The sequence below is a fragment of the Sphaerodactylus townsendi genome, linkage group LG09 (assembly GCF_021028975.2).
Source record: "Sphaerodactylus townsendi isolate TG3544 linkage group LG09, MPM_Stown_v2.3, whole genome shotgun sequence".
NCBI classification, from domain to species: Eukaryota; Metazoa; Chordata; class Lepidosauria; order Squamata; family Sphaerodactylidae; genus Sphaerodactylus; species Sphaerodactylus townsendi.
The window spans coordinates 29,339,666-29,362,912 of NC_059433.1; the positions used below are offsets into that span (position 1 = coordinate 29,339,666).

The following is a 23,247-nucleotide window of genomic DNA, read 5'->3' on the forward strand; positions in this document are numbered from 1 at the left end:
ACACAATGGGCCAGGTACAGACATGCATGATGTTTCTGCAGACCTGGGGATACCTAGGTCCCAAACCTTTTCTTCCCTGTTGGAAAGGTGTAAAACTACCAAAATGAGGAATACCAATAGAGATGTTTGGGGAACATTGGATGGCAGTCTGGGGTTGCTTAGCTACCTGGACACCTCAGCATAAAAAAATGAAGAAACTGGTGAGAGGTGGCAAGAAAATGGAGAGAAAGCAGGAATGGGGACAGTAGAGAAACTGAGAAGCAGCTGGGGCAAATGGTCTTTCCTTCCCATACGAGTAGTGTGGTTTTCTGCTTGTTTGTCACAGTGTTTATTCAAGTGCCAAACTAGGATTTTTCCAGATATTTTTAAGGACTTTTCCATTAACAACAGACAAAAAACCCCAAAAGGGGTTTGTCTTAAATTAGTTGACAAGTTAGTTCCATCCAATACTTAGAGCTATTTATGTATAACATTGTCTGTGTGTGTGTGTTACCTTCAGAGTCCAGGTAATACTTTCAGTGATAGTTATCTGTTGGAATTAGCATCTAAGGTGAGTTAAACACTTACCGTGATGGCCAAGCACTGCTGGGGTAGTCTTGATTTGTTGCTTGGATAGTCACCAAGGGGCTTTAAAACATGAGCCTCTACATTTTGAGAAGCTGCTCCATTAAGAAAGTGCTTCTAGTAAGGAATGGAGGGAAGGTGGTTTGGTATAGCCCAGTCTTATCAGATATCAGAAGCTAAGCAGGGTTGATCCTTTGATAGGAGACTCCCAAGGAAGGCCTTGCAGAAGAGGGCAATGACAAAGCACTTTTGCCTCTCACTTACTTTGAAAGCACCTTGCTGGGGTCACCAAATGTCAATTGCAATTTGACTACGCATATGTCAGAAGTAATTGTTAATTCACTTATCTCATTGTCCTCATCTATGCTAGTAATCTGCACATGGGTAATAGCCTTATATGCCTCTTCTCCATGCACCAGTCCAACTGTATTTGGCATTATCATGCTCAGCATTAGTTGGCCCCTCAGTTGACATGTACTCAGGCTTGTGAACAATGCATATAGTTCAGGGCAGAGCAATTCAAACATTACTAAGGCAGCAATGCTAAGCAGGTTTACTAAGACGTCTACTAGGGTCTATCTAATGGGGCTTACTTCCAGGAAAGTGTTCTTAGGATTGCATTGTAAGTATGGATCACCAGCATGCTCAAGAATGTTTTGGTGGTAGCCCAAATATGTGTTTTATAGGATATACACACGTATTGTAGCTTTAAAGGGTAAGGATGTGCTTTAAAAGGAAACATCTGTCCCTTCAAAAAACCTCAGCTACGTGAAGCCTCTTATACTTTCTGTCAGTCAAAAGTCTTCACTCTACTTTCTGTGACAGTTTCCTTTGAGTCCTCTATTTTTATCTACTGAAGTGATCAGCCATCTCCCAGTTCTGCATGTTAATTTAGTTATTGTTTCTCAGAAATTAATGTGAATTGTACTGTTTTGGTCCCATCTAATCCTGCCTTCAAAAGGTAGGAGATTCCCCACCGGGGAAGCTGGCACTCTAGCAGGGAAGCTACAGGGAAACCTGCCAGGTGGAAACCCCGTGGCTGTTATGTTGTCAGAGGATGCTTTTACTAAAGCAAAGGAGGACCACAAATGTTCTGTAGTGAGCAAGGCTGGGCCTCTTTTAAAAATGTGGTTTACATTGAAAGATGGCAGCTCTTCAGCGGCCAGAACCTAGAGATGTTCATCTCTGCAGTGTTCATGTTGCCATCTCTGGGTTGATACATTCCCTGGAGGTTTTGGCAGGAGGGTGGGGTTTGAGAAGGGCATCGACTTCAGCAGTGATATGATGCCATAGAGCAGGGGTCTGCAACCTACGGCTCTCCAGATGTTCATGGACTACAATTCCCATCAGCCCTGCCACTTGGCCATGCTGGCAGGGGCTGATGGGAATTGTAGTCCATGAACAGCTGGAGAGCCGTAGGTTGCAGACCCCTGCCATAGAGGCTACCCTCCCAAAGTAGTCATGTGCATTCTACATGCCACCATCCTGATTTGGGGAAAAGCTTCAATCACACAGAGCATTCAAGTGAAGTGTTTAATAAACCACAACGTCTTTTAGCGTCTCTTAGGAGTTCTCATGCACACATGAAAAAGTTCCATAACTTCACTGCCAAAATACATAGTATTGGCCACTACTTTGAAATGAGATTAGACAAAGTCATGGCAGATAGGCCTATCAATTATATCCACTTGTAGCCATGATAGCTAAAAGGAATCTCCAGCTGATGGGGAGCAATAGTACAAGGTACTTGGTCTTCGCACCTTGTTTGTTGGCTTCCCGGAAAGCCAGCATGATAGCTTTAGAATGTTGCTCTAGAACAGGGGTCAGCAACCTTTATCACCCATAGAGCCATTTGGACCCGTTTTCCACAACCCTGAAGATCTACGGAGCCACCTCCGGTTTGGCCCCTCCACTCACCTTTCCTTCCAGCACTGGGAGGCAGAGGCACCGAGCAGGGTTAGGGTTAGAGGGGGACAGAGGGGGGGATGGGGCAGAGGGGGGGAATGGCAGCTGCGACCTGTCTGGTGCCACTGCCTCTCGCACTGCGGGAGGCGGCAGCGCCAGGCAGAGAAACCCCCTCTGCCCGATGGAGCAGGCGACAGGGGCAGAGGGGGAACGGCGGCTGCGGGGATAGCAGAGGTGGGGTGGCGGCTGCTCTGGAGGGACACGCCCATGCTACCCTCCAACCTCCTGGGGTCAGAGGGTAGCGTGGGCATGTCCTTACAGCCCTCCAGAGCAGCGCTGGAAGGAGAGGTGAGTGGAGGGGACGCGAAAAGCAGCGCCCTCACGCATGGAGCCACCTCTGGTTCGGCCCCTCGACTCACCTTTCCTTCCAGTGCTGCTCTGGAGGGCTGGAGGGACACACCCACGCTACCCTCCAACCTCCAGGCCACGAGGAGCCGCAGTATAAGGCTGAAAGAGCCGCATGCGGCTCCGGAGCCACAGGTTGCAGACCCCTGGTCTAGAAACTGGGAGGCATTGGTTCAAATTCCCACACTTCCATGAAGCTTACTGAGAGAACTTGGGCCAGTTAAACATTGTATGCCCTACCTTTCTGGGTTGTGAGGATAAAATGGGGCAAAAAACCCCCAGGTTCGTTTTCTGAGCTCTTTGAAGGAAGGTGAGAATAAAAATATATTAGATGGATCAAGTTGACCACTGTAGGAAATAGGTTGTTGAACTTAAATAAACTTTTTGTCTAATTCACAAGGTCTGATTTCTATTTGTTTGCATTCTGGAACCATTGAAATAATTAGTTCTACATGCATTATATATATATTGATGGTGCAAAGACCCACACTTCAAAAGGTCATTTTTTAAAATGAAGAGATAATTATGGGGAATATTATTTGGGTCTGTAAATGAACTGTCTTTCATTAGAAAGTTTATTTCCATAAGTATTTTTAAATGGCTAAAAATGCAGTTGCTAAATCTACCCACTTGAGGGTGCTGATAGGTTTTCAAACTATAGTTGTCAGGCTATATAAGTTAAACAGGAAAAAAATTGCGGTGTCAGAAAAAAAATATCCTGTAGGTTTTCCCCCAATTTTTGTGCAAATATGCACACACATATTTAATGAGACAGAGACCTTCTCTAATGACCCAAGCCCACCCCCCAAAAATGAATAGGTCTGACAGGAAGATTATACATCCAGCGGAACCTTTGTTGGACTGTATTGATTCAGGCTGTAGAGGAAGGGCTGTTTATTAAGTATATGTATTTATTTGAAAGATTTAGGTTCTGTGTGCCTGAGGATCTGCTGAAGATGGCTAATAGGGTCCTACATGGTCAGGAGAAAGATGTACCGATGAATATTTAAAATAAATAAAACAATAACAACACATTAAAAATCAAAATATTGCAGTAAATTAAACCAGTAGCAATAAAACCCATCAGTATTTTAAAGTGTCAACAAGTAAAACAGAGTGTTCCTATGGTGCCACTGGTGTGATGATGTCACTTCTGGTCCACACCAGAAGTAATATTGCCACATTGCCTACCACAGTGGTTTAGGCCTCGGCTTGCTGCTATAAGAACCGCACTACCCCTTGCTAGGGATGTACCAGTTGCCAAGGCAACCTTAGACTCCCTGTTTTGCACATCTTTGGGGCAGACCTTTGGGGCTGTTGTGTCTTTTGGCCCTGACGGACTTCAGTACTGTCAGTATATCACTGACCATACACACGGAAACACACTAAGTTCATGCAAAATGTGTGTATATAGATTCATTTTATACATTGTTAAACATGTGTGAGTATGCAATTGTTCTAAACTTTAAGAAGCTGATAAACATGGGGCTGAGATCCAAAATGATAATTTCTCCGTTACCCCCCACCCCTCCTTTCTGCCTTTTACTACTGCTTTGGAACTGGAGTGTTAGTACATTGCTGGTGTTTGTGTCTGTGGAGAAGAAATGCTTTTCCCATTTAAAAAGCCTTTGGAAGCAGAGCTCAGTTTGGGATAGGACACTGCTATTTATTGTGGACTGTGAACTACTACGAGCCTGTAAGTGGAAGAAGAGCATTTGAAAATCATCTCGTATTAACACCCTTTAAAGAACAGAGGCAAACAGAACTTGGAGGGTCCTAGAATGTCAAAGATATGTAATAGTTACATAACTGTCTCGACCAGTGGATTGTTGCATATCTGCTGTTGCATATCTGAGTCCTTGGACAGATTCTGTATTGGTTCTAATTGTTCTGTATTCTGACTGCTTTAACTGCAGTAACTGTTTTTAAGATCCATGCTGGAGACTATCTGGAAACCTTTTACTGAAGCGTGTTCTTTAACAAGCACGTTACACTTGGCGGCAGCGACCTCAAGATGGCAAAAGTCTTATTGCCCGAGAAGAAATGTACCATTCACTCGGAAGGGCCTGGAATCAGCAAGTACCTTGCAGACATGAATGAGTGGAGGGAACAGAGGGCAGCATTGTACCTGGCAGTGTTTTTAGAGGGAGGTGCCAAGGTATTGTGCCTGCTGCTTCGTTGTGCTGAATGTGGTTCCTGCAAACTGCTCTTCAAACACTTAAACGGCCTATATGAGGATACTGTTCTGAAATACAGAACGTAATGGCAAGCACGGAGGAGGGGAACCTCTGCATTTTTATTTGCATGATCTGAGAAGCCTATTTGATAAGAGTTTCCCCTACTCGTCCCAGTCTAAGTGACAATTTAAATGAAGCCCAATTAAATGTGGAGCTTGCAATGCGGAGAGGGGCTTATATCCAGTGACAGGAATCCTATGGGAAAAGCCAGCTTTTAACTGGGTTAACAGCGGAGCTTCATAGCCTGCTTGTTCAGGAAGATGCTATTTTATATTGTGCACAGCGTACAAAGTATGGAAGCAGAAATAAGTGTTTTCTTAACAGTATCTGCTGTCAATCAGCAGCCTTCCAGGGGGGAAAAACTTGCTGCAGTGGTGTCCAAGTGTTTGGGAAAGATCCACTTGCAAACAATTCACAATCCTTTTTGGAGGGGGGAAAAGCAGCAGCAGTTCCCCAAGGAGTCCTGAGCCAAACAATATCTGTGGGGGGAAAGGTCACTGGAACTGGAATTGTCCAAGCAAAAAAGATGCACCAGGGAAATGAAAAGTTGCTAATGCAGGAAAGCCACTATCAGCTGCTGTAAGAATAGCCCCGGTGAAGAGCAGGCCAGGTACCTGCTATTATGTAAATTGAAACATCACCAAGAAGTTTAAAGGTTCAGACTCAGTCTACTTTTATCGGTCTACTGTGGGCTGTTCTGTATGCAGAACATCGTACTACGAAGTCTGGGCACTCTGCTCTCTTCCCAGGGGAGCAGGAGAAGCTCTCAGACGGATAATGACTGGAAGGCCTCAGTGGCTGATCTTTTAGATCTTTTGTTCACTCTACAGATATTCCAGACCTCCCATGCTTAAAGCCTGACAGTAAACACTGAGCAATTTATCTTGCCTCTGCACTTCCTTGCTCTTTGTGGTGTTGCCTGGCTTCTGTATTTTCACAGTTTTTATAGTTCTAGATAGCTTGCTGTGAAAAATGTCATAATAAAACAATATGCAACTCATTATGCAGGGAACTGTACCTAATTAAAATCCAGTGTACAATAGACATATGTCTTTTGCATACATCTTTCTAATAATAAATACATCTGTGGTGATTCCTTCTCCCCACCCTGAAGCAAAAGCAGCATGTGTAACAAGCATAATAAATTGATGCATAATTCGTAGTCCAGTTTTTTTGCCTAATTAGTGAAATTTTGCTTATTCTTTTTAAAAACGCTGTTTGCCATTTATAGCTGCTGTACTTTGCTTTTCATTTTCTTTAACAAGGTGGTTATGAATTACATGGTCCTCACAGAACTTGTTGCCCTGATCTGGATTACTCAGGTTCACCCGATCTCATCAGGTCTCACAAGCTAAGGAAGGTCTGTTCTGGTTAGTATTTAGATGGGAGACTACCAAGAAATACTAGGGTTGCTGTGTAGACGCAGGTAATGGCAGACCAGGCGCTTGCCCTGAAAACGCCACATGGTTTCCATCAGGCGTGACCTGACAGTTTATAAAAAACTGGATAATTAATTAGACTGTCAGTAAAAGTTAAAAATGAACTCTTTCATTTGGAATCCTTTAGAAAGATACCGGTTTGTCGGCTAGTTTTATTGAGAAAGAAAGAATGGTTTTCTTCATGTTTGGTTAACAGGGCTTAATTTGAAGCATAGTTTGTCTAAAGCACAAGCTGGATAACTGGTTTGACTTTTGTAAATGAAAAAAACTCTACTAGAACTCATCCTTGGTAAGTAACAGATAACGTGAAAAGTTTAGAGACCTAGGAGACGAGAGCCAGAATGATGGCTCAGGCTTCCTGTTTCCAGCATCCTAGTCCTGCAGATCTTTCACCTTAAGAAAGTCTCCAGGGTCACTTTCAGAGAGCTAGCAGTGGACACTAGAAGACAGATTAATTGTTGTTGCAATTTGTTTACTACTATAAAGCAGAGGCGTAGCAAGGTGGGAAAGTGCCTGGTGCACTGGTGCGTCTTCTGCCCCTGCCATGCCACTGTCCACCCCTATCCCACCCCAGAATGCCCCCGTCCCCCCAGAAAGCCCTCACCACGTCCCCACAGGGGCACATGCCTGGTGCGTTGCGCCCCCTCCCCCCGTTCCCTTGGAGCTACACCTCTGCTATAAAGTAGTAATGGCAAATTACCCCAAACAATCTCACAGAAACCTCTTGAAGAGCATGACTAGTGGTTTCCACACAGCATATTTATAATGAGTTGCAATCATTATGAATGAACTTCAAATACATATGCTGTGCAGAATCCACTATTGTGACTGGATTAATGGAATTTGTTTACCAATTTTTTTTTAAACATGGCATGAATATATAGTTTCATGCTACATAATTAAAAATAATCCTTTTTTATGATGAATAACCTTTGGACTATAATATATCTTAAGCTGAAAACTATTTAAATATTTTAGATAGATTTTTCCTTGAAAAGCATTTAAATTTTAAAAAATCTGATGCAAAGAAATCCAATTTTTTTATTTTTTAAAAAATTGATTGCTATTGATCCTTCTCAAAATCCTTCCCCCTCCATGTCATGTCCTTAATTTGAATCAGGTTCTCACTTACCTGGGATTTGAGTCTGAAAACCCAGAAACCATTCACATGGACTTGATAAATCATGAATCTTCCCTAAAAGTGCATGTTTAGTTGCTGTATCCTGTGGTGCTCTAGTTTGAACAAAGGGGTGTGTATGTGAACACAATTGCAGATCCAAAAATGGGGACAGGACTTCCAGAATACGGTTATGGTTTCCTGGAGCAGCTACTTATTTAGTCCTTCCTGCTACCAAAGTGTGTTTGCAGACATGCAGTTGCAAAAATGCTGTCCATTGGAGCTGATAGGGGTTTATGGCAATCTGTACAAAAGCATTTGAAGCACCTAAATTTTGTTTAAAGTTTATTAGAGAGCACAAAGTTCATTTCCTCCTGCTGCGATATTAATTATGCTATCATACAGGCCCCCTCCTTTCCCCTAATCTAACCCTCCTAATACACTCTTCCCTGCTACCCAATTATTTTACACCTGACAGTGATGAGTACTGTGCCAGCACTGCCTTAACCTTGAGAACTCTGTGATAGCACAAAGCTACCCGCCATTCACAGAGATTTAAAGGCATCAGATAAATATGAGTTCAGTCCTGCAGTGAAGACGTGCCTTCTGAGCTGTCTGATTTTCCAAGTCTCAATGCCCTTATTTTGCACAAGGCAGAGACTGGTTTGCAGAATGATAATCTGGAAATTCCTAATTGCTGTGGCTTGTCTAATATTTAATAAGGTGTTTCCTAAAATATACAAGTCCTTACCAAGCATTAGTGTGAAGGTTTTCATTGCTTTGTGTATTGTATCCTAGGATTGGATGTCAAGCCACAGTGAAAGGTTGAGCTAACTAGCTACTGGTCAAGCCACAGTGCAAGATTGAGCTAACTAGCTACTGGTAATCTTCTGCACCTATGTATTTGAGAGGGTATAATTGTACCATTAGAGGCTTGTAATAAATGCTGGTGTACAGCAACTGTACCTGGTGTGTCATTCTTCAAAGGGACGTTTGGAATTGACCTTAGTTATTTGATGTTCCTCTTTACTCCATTACCATTTTCCCCTTTGTGCTGTGTGAAAGAGATGGCATTGGAAAGAATAAGCACAGCCATTGTTAACTTGCCCATTTTACACAGCTGGTAATCAGATTGTTTTGCATTTCTCCATTTTGGGTTGGTTTTTCAAAACAAAACAGGTATGAAAGATTATCTGCTTTTTTCATTGCACTTCCTGAAACCAGTTCATCAGTGCACTATATCAAATTTCTAGTAACATTGATCACTTTTAGTATTATGGGTTTTTTTAAAAAAATCCGTTGGTTATCTTGATATTTTAATTTGGAATAGAAATTGTCATTCTCTTGCGGGTGTCCAGATTACCCATTCACCTGTTCTAGATTGAGCCCAAAAAAATCCAAATTGGTCCAGATTACCAATTGTAGATTGAGCCTGAAAAGCTACAGCTAACCTCATGCAGAATTATGTTGTGAATCTGTCTAAAACCACCACTTGGAACCACAGAATATAGTGCTAAAAGTGGCCCACAGAAACTGGAGTACATAATAGAGTGAAACTGAAAAATTAGTGGCGATGTTGCTAATTTCAGGACAGTTTTTTTTTGAGGGGTGTTAACATTTAGTCCTGAGAAATTTTTGAGATAGAAAGCCTTAAGAAAATCAAGCGGACAAGTAAGGAATGGTACGTTTGTCAATGGCCTGTAAGGAAAATGACTTTCTACAGAAAGCAATAAATAAATAAACAATTGTAAAGACTGTTTTACGTTGTAGAATTCACTTCCAGTAGATGTAGATTTGACTGCAAACATGGACGGTTTAAAAAATGGGTTAGATGACTGATGGAGGGCAGGGCTATCAACAGCTAATAGGCAAGTTTTGCTTCACTATGGTTAATTACCCACCCCATCCTCCCTGCCTTCGCCCCACTCTGGAGCGGTGCCAGAAGTGCTCTCGCTTTCCCCACAGAAAGTGAGAAGCATACGAGGGGAAAGAGGAAGCATGCCAGGAGAAGAAATCTTACCTTCTCTCTCTGCACACCCCAAAGAGGAAGCACATCAGGACAAGATTTCTTGCCCCAAAGTGCTTCCGGTCGCACTGCGTGCCAGAGTGCGGATGGGTAATTGTCTTATGTATAAAATCCAGTGCAGTTAGGTGCTATAGAAACATGATGTCTGCAAATGATGCTTGGATGCGGCAGACTTTTTTTGATGGGAAATTGCAGTCTTGTTTCACCATTGAGACAGGGGGAATAAACTGCTGGAGAAGAGAAGAATAAGCAACATTCTATGATAGGATCAGACCTCCCAAAAGTTTCTGGTGCTAAAATTCTCTTTCCAGTAGAAGGAGCGAAGCCTTAATCAGCTTCTCAAACATGGATCATACACGAGGACACCTAAGATAGGTGTAAAGCTCATTGTGTGTCATGTCTCACTTTTTTCATTAATGCTTCTTCCTTTTTGGGCAATGAAAGTACTGCAGTAACTGCCTCAGTATTTGATGAGTGCCGCAAACACAGACCGCTTGTCAACAATTAAACTGGTGCTTCACCAGACCCCTCAAGCCTGGTTTTCGATTACAAGCACACAGAGTTTACCATGTTGCTTTCTGAAATATCATTAGAGCATCTAGCCAGCTGTTAACCAGCCTCTTACAGGGTGGGGAGTTCCATTATGGTCGTTCTATAAAAGTTAACATCCATCTGCATAGGACTTCAAGGGGAAAAAGAATAAAGCCGCTTCAGTTTTAATGAGCTGACTGAAAACCCTTTCTGGTATTTGTGATGTGGTACTGCAGTACAGCTTCCTGATCTGTTTAGCAGATATGACACTTGATCTGTAAATGATGCTTTCCCCTGCGTTAACAGCTGTTAGCAACTAAACATTAAGGTTTACATCCAAACTACAGTTGTCCTTGGGATTTACAGTGCAATCCTGAGGCGGGAGGGCTGAATCTGCGTAGTAGGCGGTGTGGTAATTGTGTAAATGCCACTTATGCCAACATAAGAGTCGCTTAGGTTAGTGCTGAGGAACCTGGGTGGCAGTGCAACCATGGCGGAAGTGCTGCTTCAGCGCAGGAGCCTGTGCCAGCACCAAAGAGGTTGTTCCTGGGGCGGGGCCAGCTTTCGTCAGTTTCCTGAGCCCTTTCAGCCCAGGAATATACCCTCATTTACTGGTGTAGACTTACCGCAGCAAAATCAGTGGGACAACCCATTGTGCTGCTGGGCCACTTTCACGGGGAAAAGGGCAGTGTCTCTGATAGCTTGCTGGCCACGACAAAGCAAGCCTCTCAGGAACAACACCCCCCCCCCCCCGATTTTCTCTGCCTATCCATCCTTACCTTCAGGAAAAACAAAAACAAATCTGTTTTGGCCTTGAATTTGTTCCTTTCCTACACGTTTCTGATCATGGGAAGGAAAGGAGGTGATAAGTAATGTCTTCCCACCTGCCAGATTGTCAACAGCGGAACTAATTCTGCGCCATTCCCTGTCCAGCCAGTATTGTTTTAATCATAACTGCCTTGATCTGGTGGGAAGCCATTTACAGGGGTTTTGTCGGAGGAGTCAAACAGCCACATGGGAAGTTTGCAGTAAAATCACTGGACGAAGGAAGACATGAAGAAAAATGCACTGAGCAGCAAGAGAAGAGTTTAATATGAATCAGCAGCAAAATATTTTATTAATACTCTGAGGCATTTTGTTGGAAGCTTATTTGATTATCTGTGAGAAAATTGGATAAAACAGTCTAAGTAAATTAGTGAATCCAGTTTTAAATCCTTGGGGACAGATTGTTTGGCTTTTGGTCAGCCAGGGATGCTGCTGTACTACAGCTTTCTTCTGTTCAGAAAACATTTTTACTAATTTTATTAATTTTGCTACATTTGAACCCCACCTCTCTCTCCAGAGGGGACTCAAGGCTACCTGCATTGTTCTCCATTCCTGTTTTATTTTTATTATAGCCCTGTGAGGAAAGTTAGGTTGAGCCCAGCTTCATCCATTGAAGCTGAGTCTCCCAGAACATAGACCCAATATTCTGATCTGTATACCACACTGGCTCTCATTGTTGTGCACCCAGACTTTGCCTTGAGGTATTTTGAGGCTTCCTTGGAAGGAAAAGGTAGAAATGAAGGCATAAGGAGAACTGCGATTATAGTTAGGTTACAACGTTAGTAATCTGTTATCTTCCTTTAAATAAAATAAATAAATTTTACTGAGACCACATTATTTTATTATTTGCTTTTTCCTTGCTTTTCAATGTGTTATAATTTTAAAATGTAGAACTTAAAGTGTTGGAGTGACCTAACTTTGCTTTCAAATGCTTTATGTTAAAAATCTGCATCATACTTTAACAGGCCGTTCACAATCTTTGTGCACATCTGAATTATACGTATTCATCTAGCCTTGGATACTCTCTAGGATTTCTGTTGGTGCAAGGAGGGGCAATTGTGTTGATTCTTGCTGGGGACCTCTGATCCTCTCCTCATTCTGTCCCTATTTGCCCAGAGCAGCTTGGGGAGGGTTGCTTTGGACTTCTGTGAGAAGGAGGAATCATAAAATTGCCTCCTTTCTTGTGCCTGCAGAAATTTTAAGTGGGACCCTAGACCTAGAGTCTCCAAACATTTTTGGAGAAAGCCATGGCTATATAACAGAATATTAACAAGCGATAGCCCCAATCTAACGAAGTTAGCAGTTTTAAAGGAGATTAGGCATTCACATTGTTTTGGAAGCAACACAGGATTGTTCTGTCCTTTTAATACTTTCATGTATAACTTTGCCGAGGCATTTGGAACTAGTTATTTGACCAGTGTGACTTATGTAGAACTCTGCTTTGCAGAACTTTTGAAGGTATATGATAATATGAAACACTAGTTGGCCATCTGAGGGGAAAGGACAGTAAAATTAGGGAGTAATGGCAGAATTTTTTTGGAGGGGAATTGACATTAATTATTTGATATTGGGAGAAGGGTAGAGTTGATGTCCTAAATGTAACCAAAATTTCATTATGTACCAAATAAACATCTGTTTTTAGAAAATACAGCTGTACAATTGCACAGTTGATTATTCATTCAATCATTTATAGCAAGACTTTGAAATGATTTATTTTTCCTCCCTATAAATTACCCTGGTATTAAATGAAGCAATACTCACATCAAGAATATACATATTTTTGTAAAGCCAATTATTTAATTCCTCCTTCACACAGTGCCCAAAAGGACAGATTGGGTCACATCTTTAACTATTTACAAGGTAGGAATATTGAGTGTTTCCACAGTTACTGATGAAACTGACTTAGCAGAGAATAATCGTGTGAATCAGTCTTGAGATTTAAGATTCAGTTTTGTTGGCTATGTTTTATTGCTGCATGCCCTCAGCTTTGTTTCTGTTCCAACCCTTTTGCTGCTTTCTTTTTCTCAGACACGGTTTCAGTTTGTTATAAGTAGCTTTTGGAAGTATGGTGAAATTTTCACAGGCCTCATTCTCCTGCCTTGTTATATGCTGTGATTATATATTCAGTTTTAAATACTGCAATACATTGGAATTTTTTTGGTTTACCACTGATATTTCTCATTGTTTTTGCTAATTGACACGAGCTGTATAATGCTATGCTTTCAATGTACCGTAACAGGTATTTGGAGTCATTTCCTTCTGTTTTTGCAAGTAACCAATCTGATAAAACTATCACTTTTGTTTATTATTTATAAATATTGTCTTTCAGATTTTGACTTGATCTATTTCTGGCACTGGAGCAAGTTTACAGATTATGTACAGTGTGTTCTGGCTTTCACTGGAGTAACAGGATACATTACTTACCTTTCTCTCGACTCCATTATCTTTGTGGAAACATTGGGCTTCCTTGCTGTGTTCACTGAAGCCATGCTGGGCATCCCGCAGCTCTACCGTAACTATCAGAATAGGTCAACTGAAGGAATGAGGTAAGATTGTGCGTCTGTGACTAAAGCGTTTCAGTGAAATTTTGGCTGTATTCATTTTGTTGTTGTTTTCCTCCTCAAGAATCTAAGAACGACTCTGATTAAAATGGGTAATTTCACCAAAGGTAGAGCCCACTTTCTCTAAATGAATGGTTTAATAACAGTTTGGTGACCTGCTTTATTGAGAAGACTAGCATATTATCAGAGAATCGGAAAGAACACTAAAAAAGACTGATAAATGTAATAAACACTGGACACTGTTTATTACATTCTGGAATGAGAAAATAGGTGACAGGATTTATCCACTTGCCTTTTATGATTCATTGTCGATTATTCTGTTTATTGTGTATGATTTCCCCCCTTTTCTTTAGATATATGTGTATATATTTTTTGTTTTTTCTAGTGCATTCATAAAAAAAGAATGGGAGAAGTCAGTGTGTTGGATCCTTCTCATGCAGTAGTGGAAGAGATGTTTTACTTAATGGAGTTATGTTTGTACAAGATACCGCACACCAGCTGCTGTAGGTCCAAGGCAGTCGCAGAGCTACAAGGGGGCGGGGGGGGGAATGCGCTGTGCACCGGGCGCACGCCTGGGGGGCTCAGAAGGTCTCCTGGGAAGTATAGTTCCCATCAGGCCATTTTTACTGTGAACAGGCCTTGTGCAGCCTGAAAAAGTTCTGAAAAAGGAAAGGAACTAAGGTAAGTGTGGGAAATGGGCACACCGTGGGGGGCCATGGGGGCAGAAAATTAGAATGTGCACCGGAGCTACGCCTCTGGTCCAAGGACTGGTTTTCCAGGTTCCATCAGTGTTGCTGAGCACAAAAATCAAAAGACAAACCCCCTAGTTTGGAGGTGCAATGTGAGCTGATCAAAGAGGGTAATTACTGGGATTTTTGTTTTTGATGGAAGTATACCTAACACTATACCTTGATCAAGCAAAAATGCAGAGCTTGACACAGTCAAATTGACTTAACTCAAGGACCACTTGAGATGGTATTTCATTGTTTTTTCGCTTGCACAATAAGTGTCCCATGGGATTTGACCCCATGTTTCCAGTGTGGGAGTCTTGACGGTTGAGAAAGTTTGAGAAGCTGAGGAGAGCCAAGCAGAACATTATATAGTAATAGGATTATGGGTGCGTGAGTACTTTGAAAAGGATTTCCTGGGCTAGGAAGTGTGATAAATTCTGAGCTTTGTGTTTTATATTCCGCACCAGAGTTTATTAGATGCGGAATTAAGCATCTTGAGAATTTTATATTTGGTTTAAAAGAATAAAATAAAGGCAAGTGACTAGCACAGTAGAATTTAACCTTGTTGAGCCCGAGGACACTTCTAGAATTCTGAGACAGTGTGATGGATGCCTCCCCATAATGGCTGCCAAGGGAGATGGGGCTGGTCATAAATGACTTCAAAGTTCCAAGCCAAATGTCCCTTCACAGTGGAGACAGTTGCTTCCAAATGGCCACTGCCTGCAGACATGAACATGATGTCTCCTGGGTTTTTCTTAAGAGCTGGAAGGCTGAGAGGAATTTTCATCATTCAGTTTGCGCTGGAAGTTTACCATCCCTCTCCATGACTAGCATAAATTGAATCAGTTAAGCAAAACAAAAACAGAAACCAAACCCGTATGCTTACTTTGCACAAATGATATAAGTTGCAGAAACACAAAATGATACGTACAGCTTGGGCGGTCAACGGGGATACATTAAAGCTGGTGTCTTTCACTTACCCTGAAAGAGACTATGGCGAGATTTAAGTTATGATTTGCTGATGAAGAAGCAACGTGATTCTACTGCAGAACACATTCCTACATTAATTTACCCATAAAGCCATGGGACTACAACTTTGACTGTTACTCTTGGAGTTTTGATGCTGAGCATACCCTGGACCTTGGCATCAGTATTTCTGACGATAGTTGCTTATTATGCTTGTGCTGAGACTCTCTATTGTTGTTTATAGCATTGTAGATAGGGAACTTTAAAATGCTACTTGGTGTTCTGTATTACATTGCACTGTTATTGCACGTGAGAGCCAGCGTGATGTAGTGGTTAAGAGCAGGTGGATTCTAATCTGGAGAACTGGGTTTGATTCCCCATTCCTCCACCCGAGTGGCAGAGGCTTATCTGGTGAACCAGATTTTTCCCCACTCCTACATTCCTGCTGGGTGACCTTGGGCTAATGTCAGCCCCACCTACCTCATAAGGCAACTGTTGTGAGGAGAGGAAGGGAAAGGAACTTGTAAGCCTCCTTGAGTCTTCTTGCAGGAGAGAAAGGAGGTATATAAATCCAAACTCCTCCTCTTCTTCTTCTTCTCCTCTTTAGTTGTTCGTTAAATCACACTGTTCATTTTAGTGCTTGCTCTGAGTAGTTTCGCTCAGCATCTAGACTGCAGTGGTTATCCTCTTTTCTGTTGAGTTTGTTACATTATACCCACAAAACTGGGTGTGTGAGAGGGTTTGAACAATGGGAAGCATGATGGATTTTATAAGATGGGCATCCAGCCTATAGTTAAATCTCAGTTATCTGGGGTCACCGGTGGAGATTGCTGAAAGACTTTTTTCACATTTTCCTGTTTGACTTGGACACTGATTAATCATGCCTCGTATATAGCTTCTGTCCTTGATGTCATCAGAAACTCTGACAAATGCGGTATTCCAAGATGCATGGCATTGCGCATCTGCCTTTCAAAATCACGTTCTCGCTCTAAATCTTCCAGCCGGGCAACTGCTACCCCCCCCCCTTCCCCGCCGCCTATATTTGTAGGGCAGCATTCCTTTGACTTTCTAAAAAAGAACTATCTAGTGATCACCATCACACACACAAGAGTCTTTCGAACTTGGCCAATCTCTCTCATATGGAAAGTGCTTTGTAGAAAAAAGCTTGCAAGTGTTGTGCAGGTGGTGGCAGGCGATGATTGTTTATATCCGTTTTGCTACTTGTGTGTACAGTGTTCATTTCCTAAGAAGCTGCAGTATTGTGCCCCTACCAAGAGACACTTGCAGCCAGGGGTGTTCCTCCCATTGGGCAAATGGGCAGCTGCCCAGGACGCCACCTTGTGGTGGGCGACAAATTTGCAGGTTCGTTTGTGGGGATTTTGTATTTTCAGTGTTTTTTCCGTTTTTGGCCTGCAGGGGGCACAGACTTTAGGCTAGCAGCACCAAAATTTCACTGATTTTTTGGGAGACTCTTCTGATTATATGACCCGGGTTTGGTGAGGTTTGGTTTAGGGAGTCCAAAGTTATGGACTCCCAAAGGGAGTGCCCCATCCCCCATTGTTTCCAATGGGAGCTAATAGAAAATGGGGGCTACACCTTTGAGGGTCCATAACTTTGGACTCCTGGGTGGTATCATTAGTAGGGTCTCATGAAGATACTCTGAAATTTTGGTGCTGCTATCTTAATAATTGCACTCCTGACAACAGGCACCCTCTAAATTTCCCCAGATTCTCTTTTTAAATCTACTCCCTTCCTGCCAATGCTTGTTTTCTTTCTTTCTTTTATTCTCTCAATGCCTAATAAAAGTTGTTGTTATTATTATTATTATTATTATTATTATTATTATTATTATTATTATTATTATTATTATTATTATTATTATTATTATTATTATTATTAAATCCACCCCCTTTGGCATGGATTTAAAGGGAGAATCTGAGGTCCCCAGCTTTAACATTGAAAGGGATGCTGTTTCAGGGTGGGGGAGAATCCACCCCAAAATAGCATCACTTTCAATGTTGTTTAAACTGGGGACCCCAGATTCTCCCTTTAAGGTGGTTTTAAAAGGAGAATCTGGGCTCCCTAGTTTAAACACCATTGAAAATGATGCTGTTTGGGGGTGGATTCCAGCATCACTTATTTAAACTAGGGAGCCCAGATTCTCCTTTTAAATCCACCTTAAAGGGAGAATCTGGGGTCCCCAGTTTAAATAACATTGAAAGTGATGCTGTTTCCCCCAGTTGGGGAGACTGGATACAACACCACAAAATGTTTTCATAGCAGTAATAAAACATTTTGAAAGCATTTTGAAAATGTTTTCCAAAAATTATTTCTGCTGTGTGGCATGGCCCATTGTTGTGTTCAGATTTGTGAGTTGGGGGATGTTCTATAATGTGATGGTGACTTTGAAACAACCTGGCGGAAAAAAATCATTGTTTGGTCACGGTGGGGGAGGGTGGCCGCCCATGGGGGGGGGCATCAAACTCAGGTTTTGCCCAAGGCTCCAGTTTGCCTAGGTACGCCTCTGCTTGCAGCCCATCCCACCATGACTATGAGTTGGATAAGTCTTTGTGGAGTTGCGTGGGCTGTTTCAAACATGGCACATTTCTTCCACGGAAAGGCCCTTCGGCATATGAAACAGCACACACACCTCATGTAGACAGCCAAGCATACTTTTTTTGTACTCTGAAGAGTTTTCCAGGTACAGAATGTGTTGTGTATGAAACAGCTGAAGAAAAGATGCACATGGTGTTTGGGAAGCACTGGGTGCTGTCGATCTATGAATTTGCTTTGCTGCTCTTTTTTAAATAGAAAGCATTTCTGATGGAATTGTTCTTTTTCTTGCTAGGTTTCATTATACTTAATTACAGTTCTTTTCCAGTGAGAGAGACGTTTTTGAAGTAATGATTTTTGGCTGCCTGTCCTCTCTCTCCCCCAAAGCCATGTCTTTTAAAAGTTTGGTAGTCCCCATAAAACTGAACGAATTCCATGTTGCCCTTGAAATGTTTATTTTGCATCTATTCTGTCATTGGCAGCAGGGAGAAATGGGGATTTTCACAGCCGGCCCTCAGTTCTGTGGTTGCTGTAACTTGGCTCTCCCTTTCAAGTGCAACGTCTTAATTTTGTCATTCAGTAACTCACTGCTGGGTAACTTTATGCTTCCCTTTCCTTCATAACACTGTTGGGACCTAAGTTAACACCCTTCTCACTTATCCATATGTACTGTTTAATGAAAGCAGCCCAGCTTGTTCCTCTATGCAGCAAAAGAACATGCAGGTCTTTTTAGCAGAAAAATTTTCATCTCTATTGATGTTAGCAGTTGAAGAGCATTACAACCGAACACCTCTGGTTTGGGAAAGTGTTTGTAGGAGCTGGCCCCTTTAATGTAATGTCAGTGTCAGAAGGAACAATTATTTTTTATTTTTGCTTTGATTTATTAAAAATGGGCCCTTCTGATCAGCACAGTGGGCCATGCATTCAGGCACATTCCTTTCTGAACTCGTTCGTTTTTATCCTGCCCCTTCTCCAAGGACAGCATACATGGTTTTCTCTTCCTCCACTTTATGCTCACAATAACCCTGTAAGGTAGGTCAGGCTGAAAGGAACTGAGCAGGCCAAGGTCATCCTGCAAGCTTCACCAGGTCTGTCCATGGGGTCAGAATATGCCATAGAATAGACCAACATTTTTCTTCTTCTCTGCCTGGACTGAATGTTAGAAATCCTGTGATTTTTACATCCATTGGCTCAGCATAGTAAAATCTGCTGGCTTTCTCTTAATAAGCTGAAGTATTGCTTTACAGTGTTGCTTTACAGAAATGGCTCACAATAAATTTCCGAGTCCAAATGTCCATGTTATATACCAACATGTAATTGTATTGTAATGGTCATTTGTAGAGCAGAGGATACTGGTTCTGGTCAGGGCAACTGGGAGTGTAGAAACAGGGGCGATATAGATGCATCCCTTTTCCATACACAGGTTTGCAGCTCCAAATCTCATCCCCAAGCACTTTCTCTAACTCTCTCACCATACCTTTGAAGTTCTGCAAGGGAAGGGAAACACTTGAAGAGGGGGTGGAGTGAGGAAACTGACAACGGGGAGCCTTGTTCACCCTCCCTTGTACCACTTCTCCGCTCAAAGTCATCTCCAATAGGGCAGGTTTCCCAGAACTCAGACGCTGTCAGACAGTTGTCACTCACCTTTGCATATGAGGAGTCAGATGGGTCTCCGTGTATGGCTTCCTGTCACCTGTTTACCACAAACACATTCAGTCCTGGCATACAGCAACATCTGCCCAAATGGAAAAGAAAGCCCTTTCAGCATTTGTCTGTGTGTGGAGGGTGGGGGGTAGGTCCTGATGCTACAATGGTGCTTACATCAGCAAAATTTCCTTCATTCTCTTCATTGTATCCTCTGATTGCCCTTCCTTCCTTCCATTTATTCCTCCCCCAGTGGTTTCTTCTCTCCTGTGGTTCCTTTTCCATAGTTACAACATATAGGAGGTTCTTTTGTGATTGCTCTCTAACATCTATATCCTACCTCCCATTGTGAATATATCACTCACTGGATTTTACCTGTTTGAATGGAATTCTGGTACCTCCATAGGTCTCTCTGTGTAAATAAAACATTGCTTCCTTTATAAAAATACATGTTTTGAAAACAGGAGAGGGAAACATAAACTCAATATTATATTTGAAACTAGGCTTTACAAGCAAGTCTAATAAAGTTATCTGTTTTTACAGCTCTCAATGAAGCACTAAGATAGCTTTGAAAGCATCAAAGAAATAGTTTTAAAATTTGATACTGTGTTAATATGTACTGGGGCTGTACTGATATAAGTTGTGTATAGATCCCACTGACTAAACCTTTTAATTTGGCAGTCCATGTTTGCATAGCATAAACAAGAAGCTTTCAGACATTTCTAACTGGATAAAAGACGTGTTTATGGCTGTTTCCGCACGGCGGCAGAAATGCAGCTCCACCGGCATGAATTGTGCTGGTGGAGGCTCGGAGGTCGTTCGCACGCTATCGTGTGAGAGGCCCCAACTTGCTCCCCAGCTGGAGAGGTGGGTCCGCACGGAGCCGCCTCTGGGTTGGCCCCTTCCACTGACCTTCCTGTCCAGCGTCGTTCTGGAGGGCTGCAGGGACCTGCCCACGCTGCCCTCTGTCCTCCAGGGATCGGAGGGCACATGGGTGGGTCTCTGCAGCCGTCCAGAGTGACGCTGGACAGGAAGGTCAGTGGAGGCGATGGGAAAAGTGGCAGCCACTTTTCAAAAACGAACGCTTCCCCAGGGATGGCATTTTTGCTGTCCCTGAGGCGCAGTCACTTATTTTGGAAGGGGAAAGAAAGTTGAGGGTAGGGTAGGGAGATACCCAGTAGACAGTTACAAATTTGGTGAATAAAAACATTTCCCCTTTATTTTAAATTGCTGGAACCAGTTAAATTTATTTCCGGTAGACTCAGAATGAACAAAAGAAAATATATCTTGGTGCAAAATGCAGAAAATTGTTGTTAGTCACATAAAGTCGTTAGTCACTGTTGTTAGTCACATAAAGAAGAAAGAAATGAATTTACCATGTTCAGAGACAGTAGGTTGCTTGATGAGAAGATGGGAGGGATATCTGACACGGGATGTCAACATATGCCATATCCTCAATATGTCATATCCTCAAAGGTTCCTGTCTGGTCCCTGTTGTAGATGGTGCACTGAAGTAAATGGCTTTTTGGCCTGATGTTGCAAGGCATTTTTTTTGACACAACAGTCCTCATCCAGCAAACATTGGTTAGCATGACTATTTAACGTTGTAAGCAGTTTTTAAAATGTCCATGTTTATATTGGGTTGTAACAGATTTGGAAAGCCCAATCCGGGCGGGGGGGAGTGTGAGGTGGCTGAGGATGGCGCCACAACAGCACAGCACAGCACAGCATAGTCATCTCCAAAGGAATTCTGGGAGGTGCTGAAAGGGTGAAAACATAGGAAAAGTTCCACCACCCAAAAACCCCATTGAAGCAACAGAGTTATGACATACTTTTTAGTGTTGCCAGTCTGCCATCATGTGGGGGGAGGCATTCCTGGGTTGAATGCCCTTGGAGGCCAACTATAGTCAGCTCTGCCTCTGAGAATACCCCTGGACACCCCTCACCCCCACTGGCATGAGATTTTGGACCTGATGTGTGCCATCAAAACTTGGACTTCCGGATTCATTTGCTGAGAATCCATGCAGCGCCTCACCGCCCATGTATTCACCTACCCTGCCAGCATATTTGCCCTTTACGGCTGTCAAGGCATCAAGAAGGAGGAGGAGGAGGAGGAGGAGGAGGAGTTTGGATTTATATCCCCCCTTTCTCTCCTGCAGGAGACTCAAAGGGGCTGACAATCTCCTTGCCCTTCCCCCCTCACAACAAACACCCTGTGAGGTAGGTGGGGCTGAGAGAGCTCAGAAGAACTGTGACTAGCCCAAGGTCACCCAGCTGGCGTGTGTGGGAGTGCCCAGGCTAATCTGCATTCCCCAGATAAGCCTCCACAGCTCAGGCGGCAGAGCTGGGAATCAAACCCGGTTCCTCCTGATTAGATACACGAGCTCTTAACCTCCTACGCCACTGCTTCTCTCACAACCCTGCACTGATTCCACAATGATTCCCCCCTCCCCCCACGAATTGGGCTGTTAATCTGCAGAGGCTCATTGTATCTTCAGACTTTTTCCATCTTGCCACTTAATAGTAATATACAGCTCTGTTCTGCTGAAAAGACGTTGTACAGCAAAAAAAAAAAAAATCCAGGCAGTGCAGGTCTAAATCTATTAATGACCATTCTAATCTTGACTTCCAAGTACACGACCTCCTAAAATAGTACATTAACAATGTCTATCAAGGAGAGAATGATTTTCTGTTTAATTCAGGATTCCTGAAATGCAGCAGTCTTTACTACTTATAAATGATTATTTTAATAGTAGCTAATTGTTTCATAAAAGGAATTCAATTTATGATTAATGATCAGATGATTTTTAATATCTTTTACATCATCTGATTTAAAAAATCCAAGAGATACATGCATCATTTCAAAGTTCTTGGATGTTACCATAATGGAAGAATATATCATCTAAGGAAAGGATCACAGGTGCTTCATAGAATTGTGTAAGGCGACAATAGTGTTCACAGCTGGCTGAGTATCCTGGAGTTAAAGGAATGCTGAAATTCTCTGATTCCCACAGTTGATAATCAATAACCCAATTACAAGAGACCTGAGAATGAATATCCAAACTCATACTCCATTCCAAGGGAAACCAATAATTTATCTAATATGCAGGTATAAAGGAAGCAGAAGCTTTTTCAGACCAAACACCAAAAAAGTTTGGGCCAAATTAGAAGACTGCAAATAATAGCATTCCTTGGACAGTGAGATCAGATTTCAACATCTTTCCATAACTCCTACACCCCAGAGTTACCAGTGTTTATATTACGTTTTCAGTCCCATTCCTACTTTACCTCTTGAGAAATTTGCTTAGTTGCTTCTCCTGCTCCCTGGACATCACGTCATCCTTCATCCCTACAACAAGATCACTGGAGAAGATTCTACTAAACATCTCAGTTTTTTCTGTTTAAAGGTTTTATCAGGACTCCATAAGTGTAACCGTATTTAGACCAGTGGCTTTGAGGGTTATGGTTCTTTGGTGGAGGTGCCCTTTGACCTAGTAACTGAACTAGAAATACTGCACTACTCCAGCTATTTAACCAGCTTTGTTAAAGGATTCCTTCTCAATTTCCTTATACGTACAGGGAATAGGGTTGCCAATCTCCTGTTATTACAACCGATCTCCGGGCAACAGAGATTGGTTCACCTGGAGAAAATGGCTGCTTTGGAAGGTGGACTCTATGACATCATACCCCACTGAAGTCCCACCCCTCCCCAAATCCCCCTCTTCTCAGGCTCCACCCCCAAA

The 23,247-nt window shown here is 42.4% G+C and overlaps 1 protein-coding gene across 2 annotated transcripts in view; it reads left to right on the top strand.

The window, feature by feature from the left end:
• The window catches only part of SLC66A2 (solute carrier family 66 member 2), a 71,795-nt gene that overhangs the window by 24,679 nt on the left and 23,869 nt on the right, over positions 1 to 23,247 (top strand). For both annotated transcript variants that reach the window (XM_048508140.1, XM_048508141.1), the window contains one exon: positions 13,379 to 13,595. In XM_048508140.1, the coding sequence (XP_048364097.1) occupies positions 13,379 to 13,595 (217 nt within the window). The remainder of the gene's footprint in view (positions 1 to 13,378; positions 13,596 to 23,247) is intronic.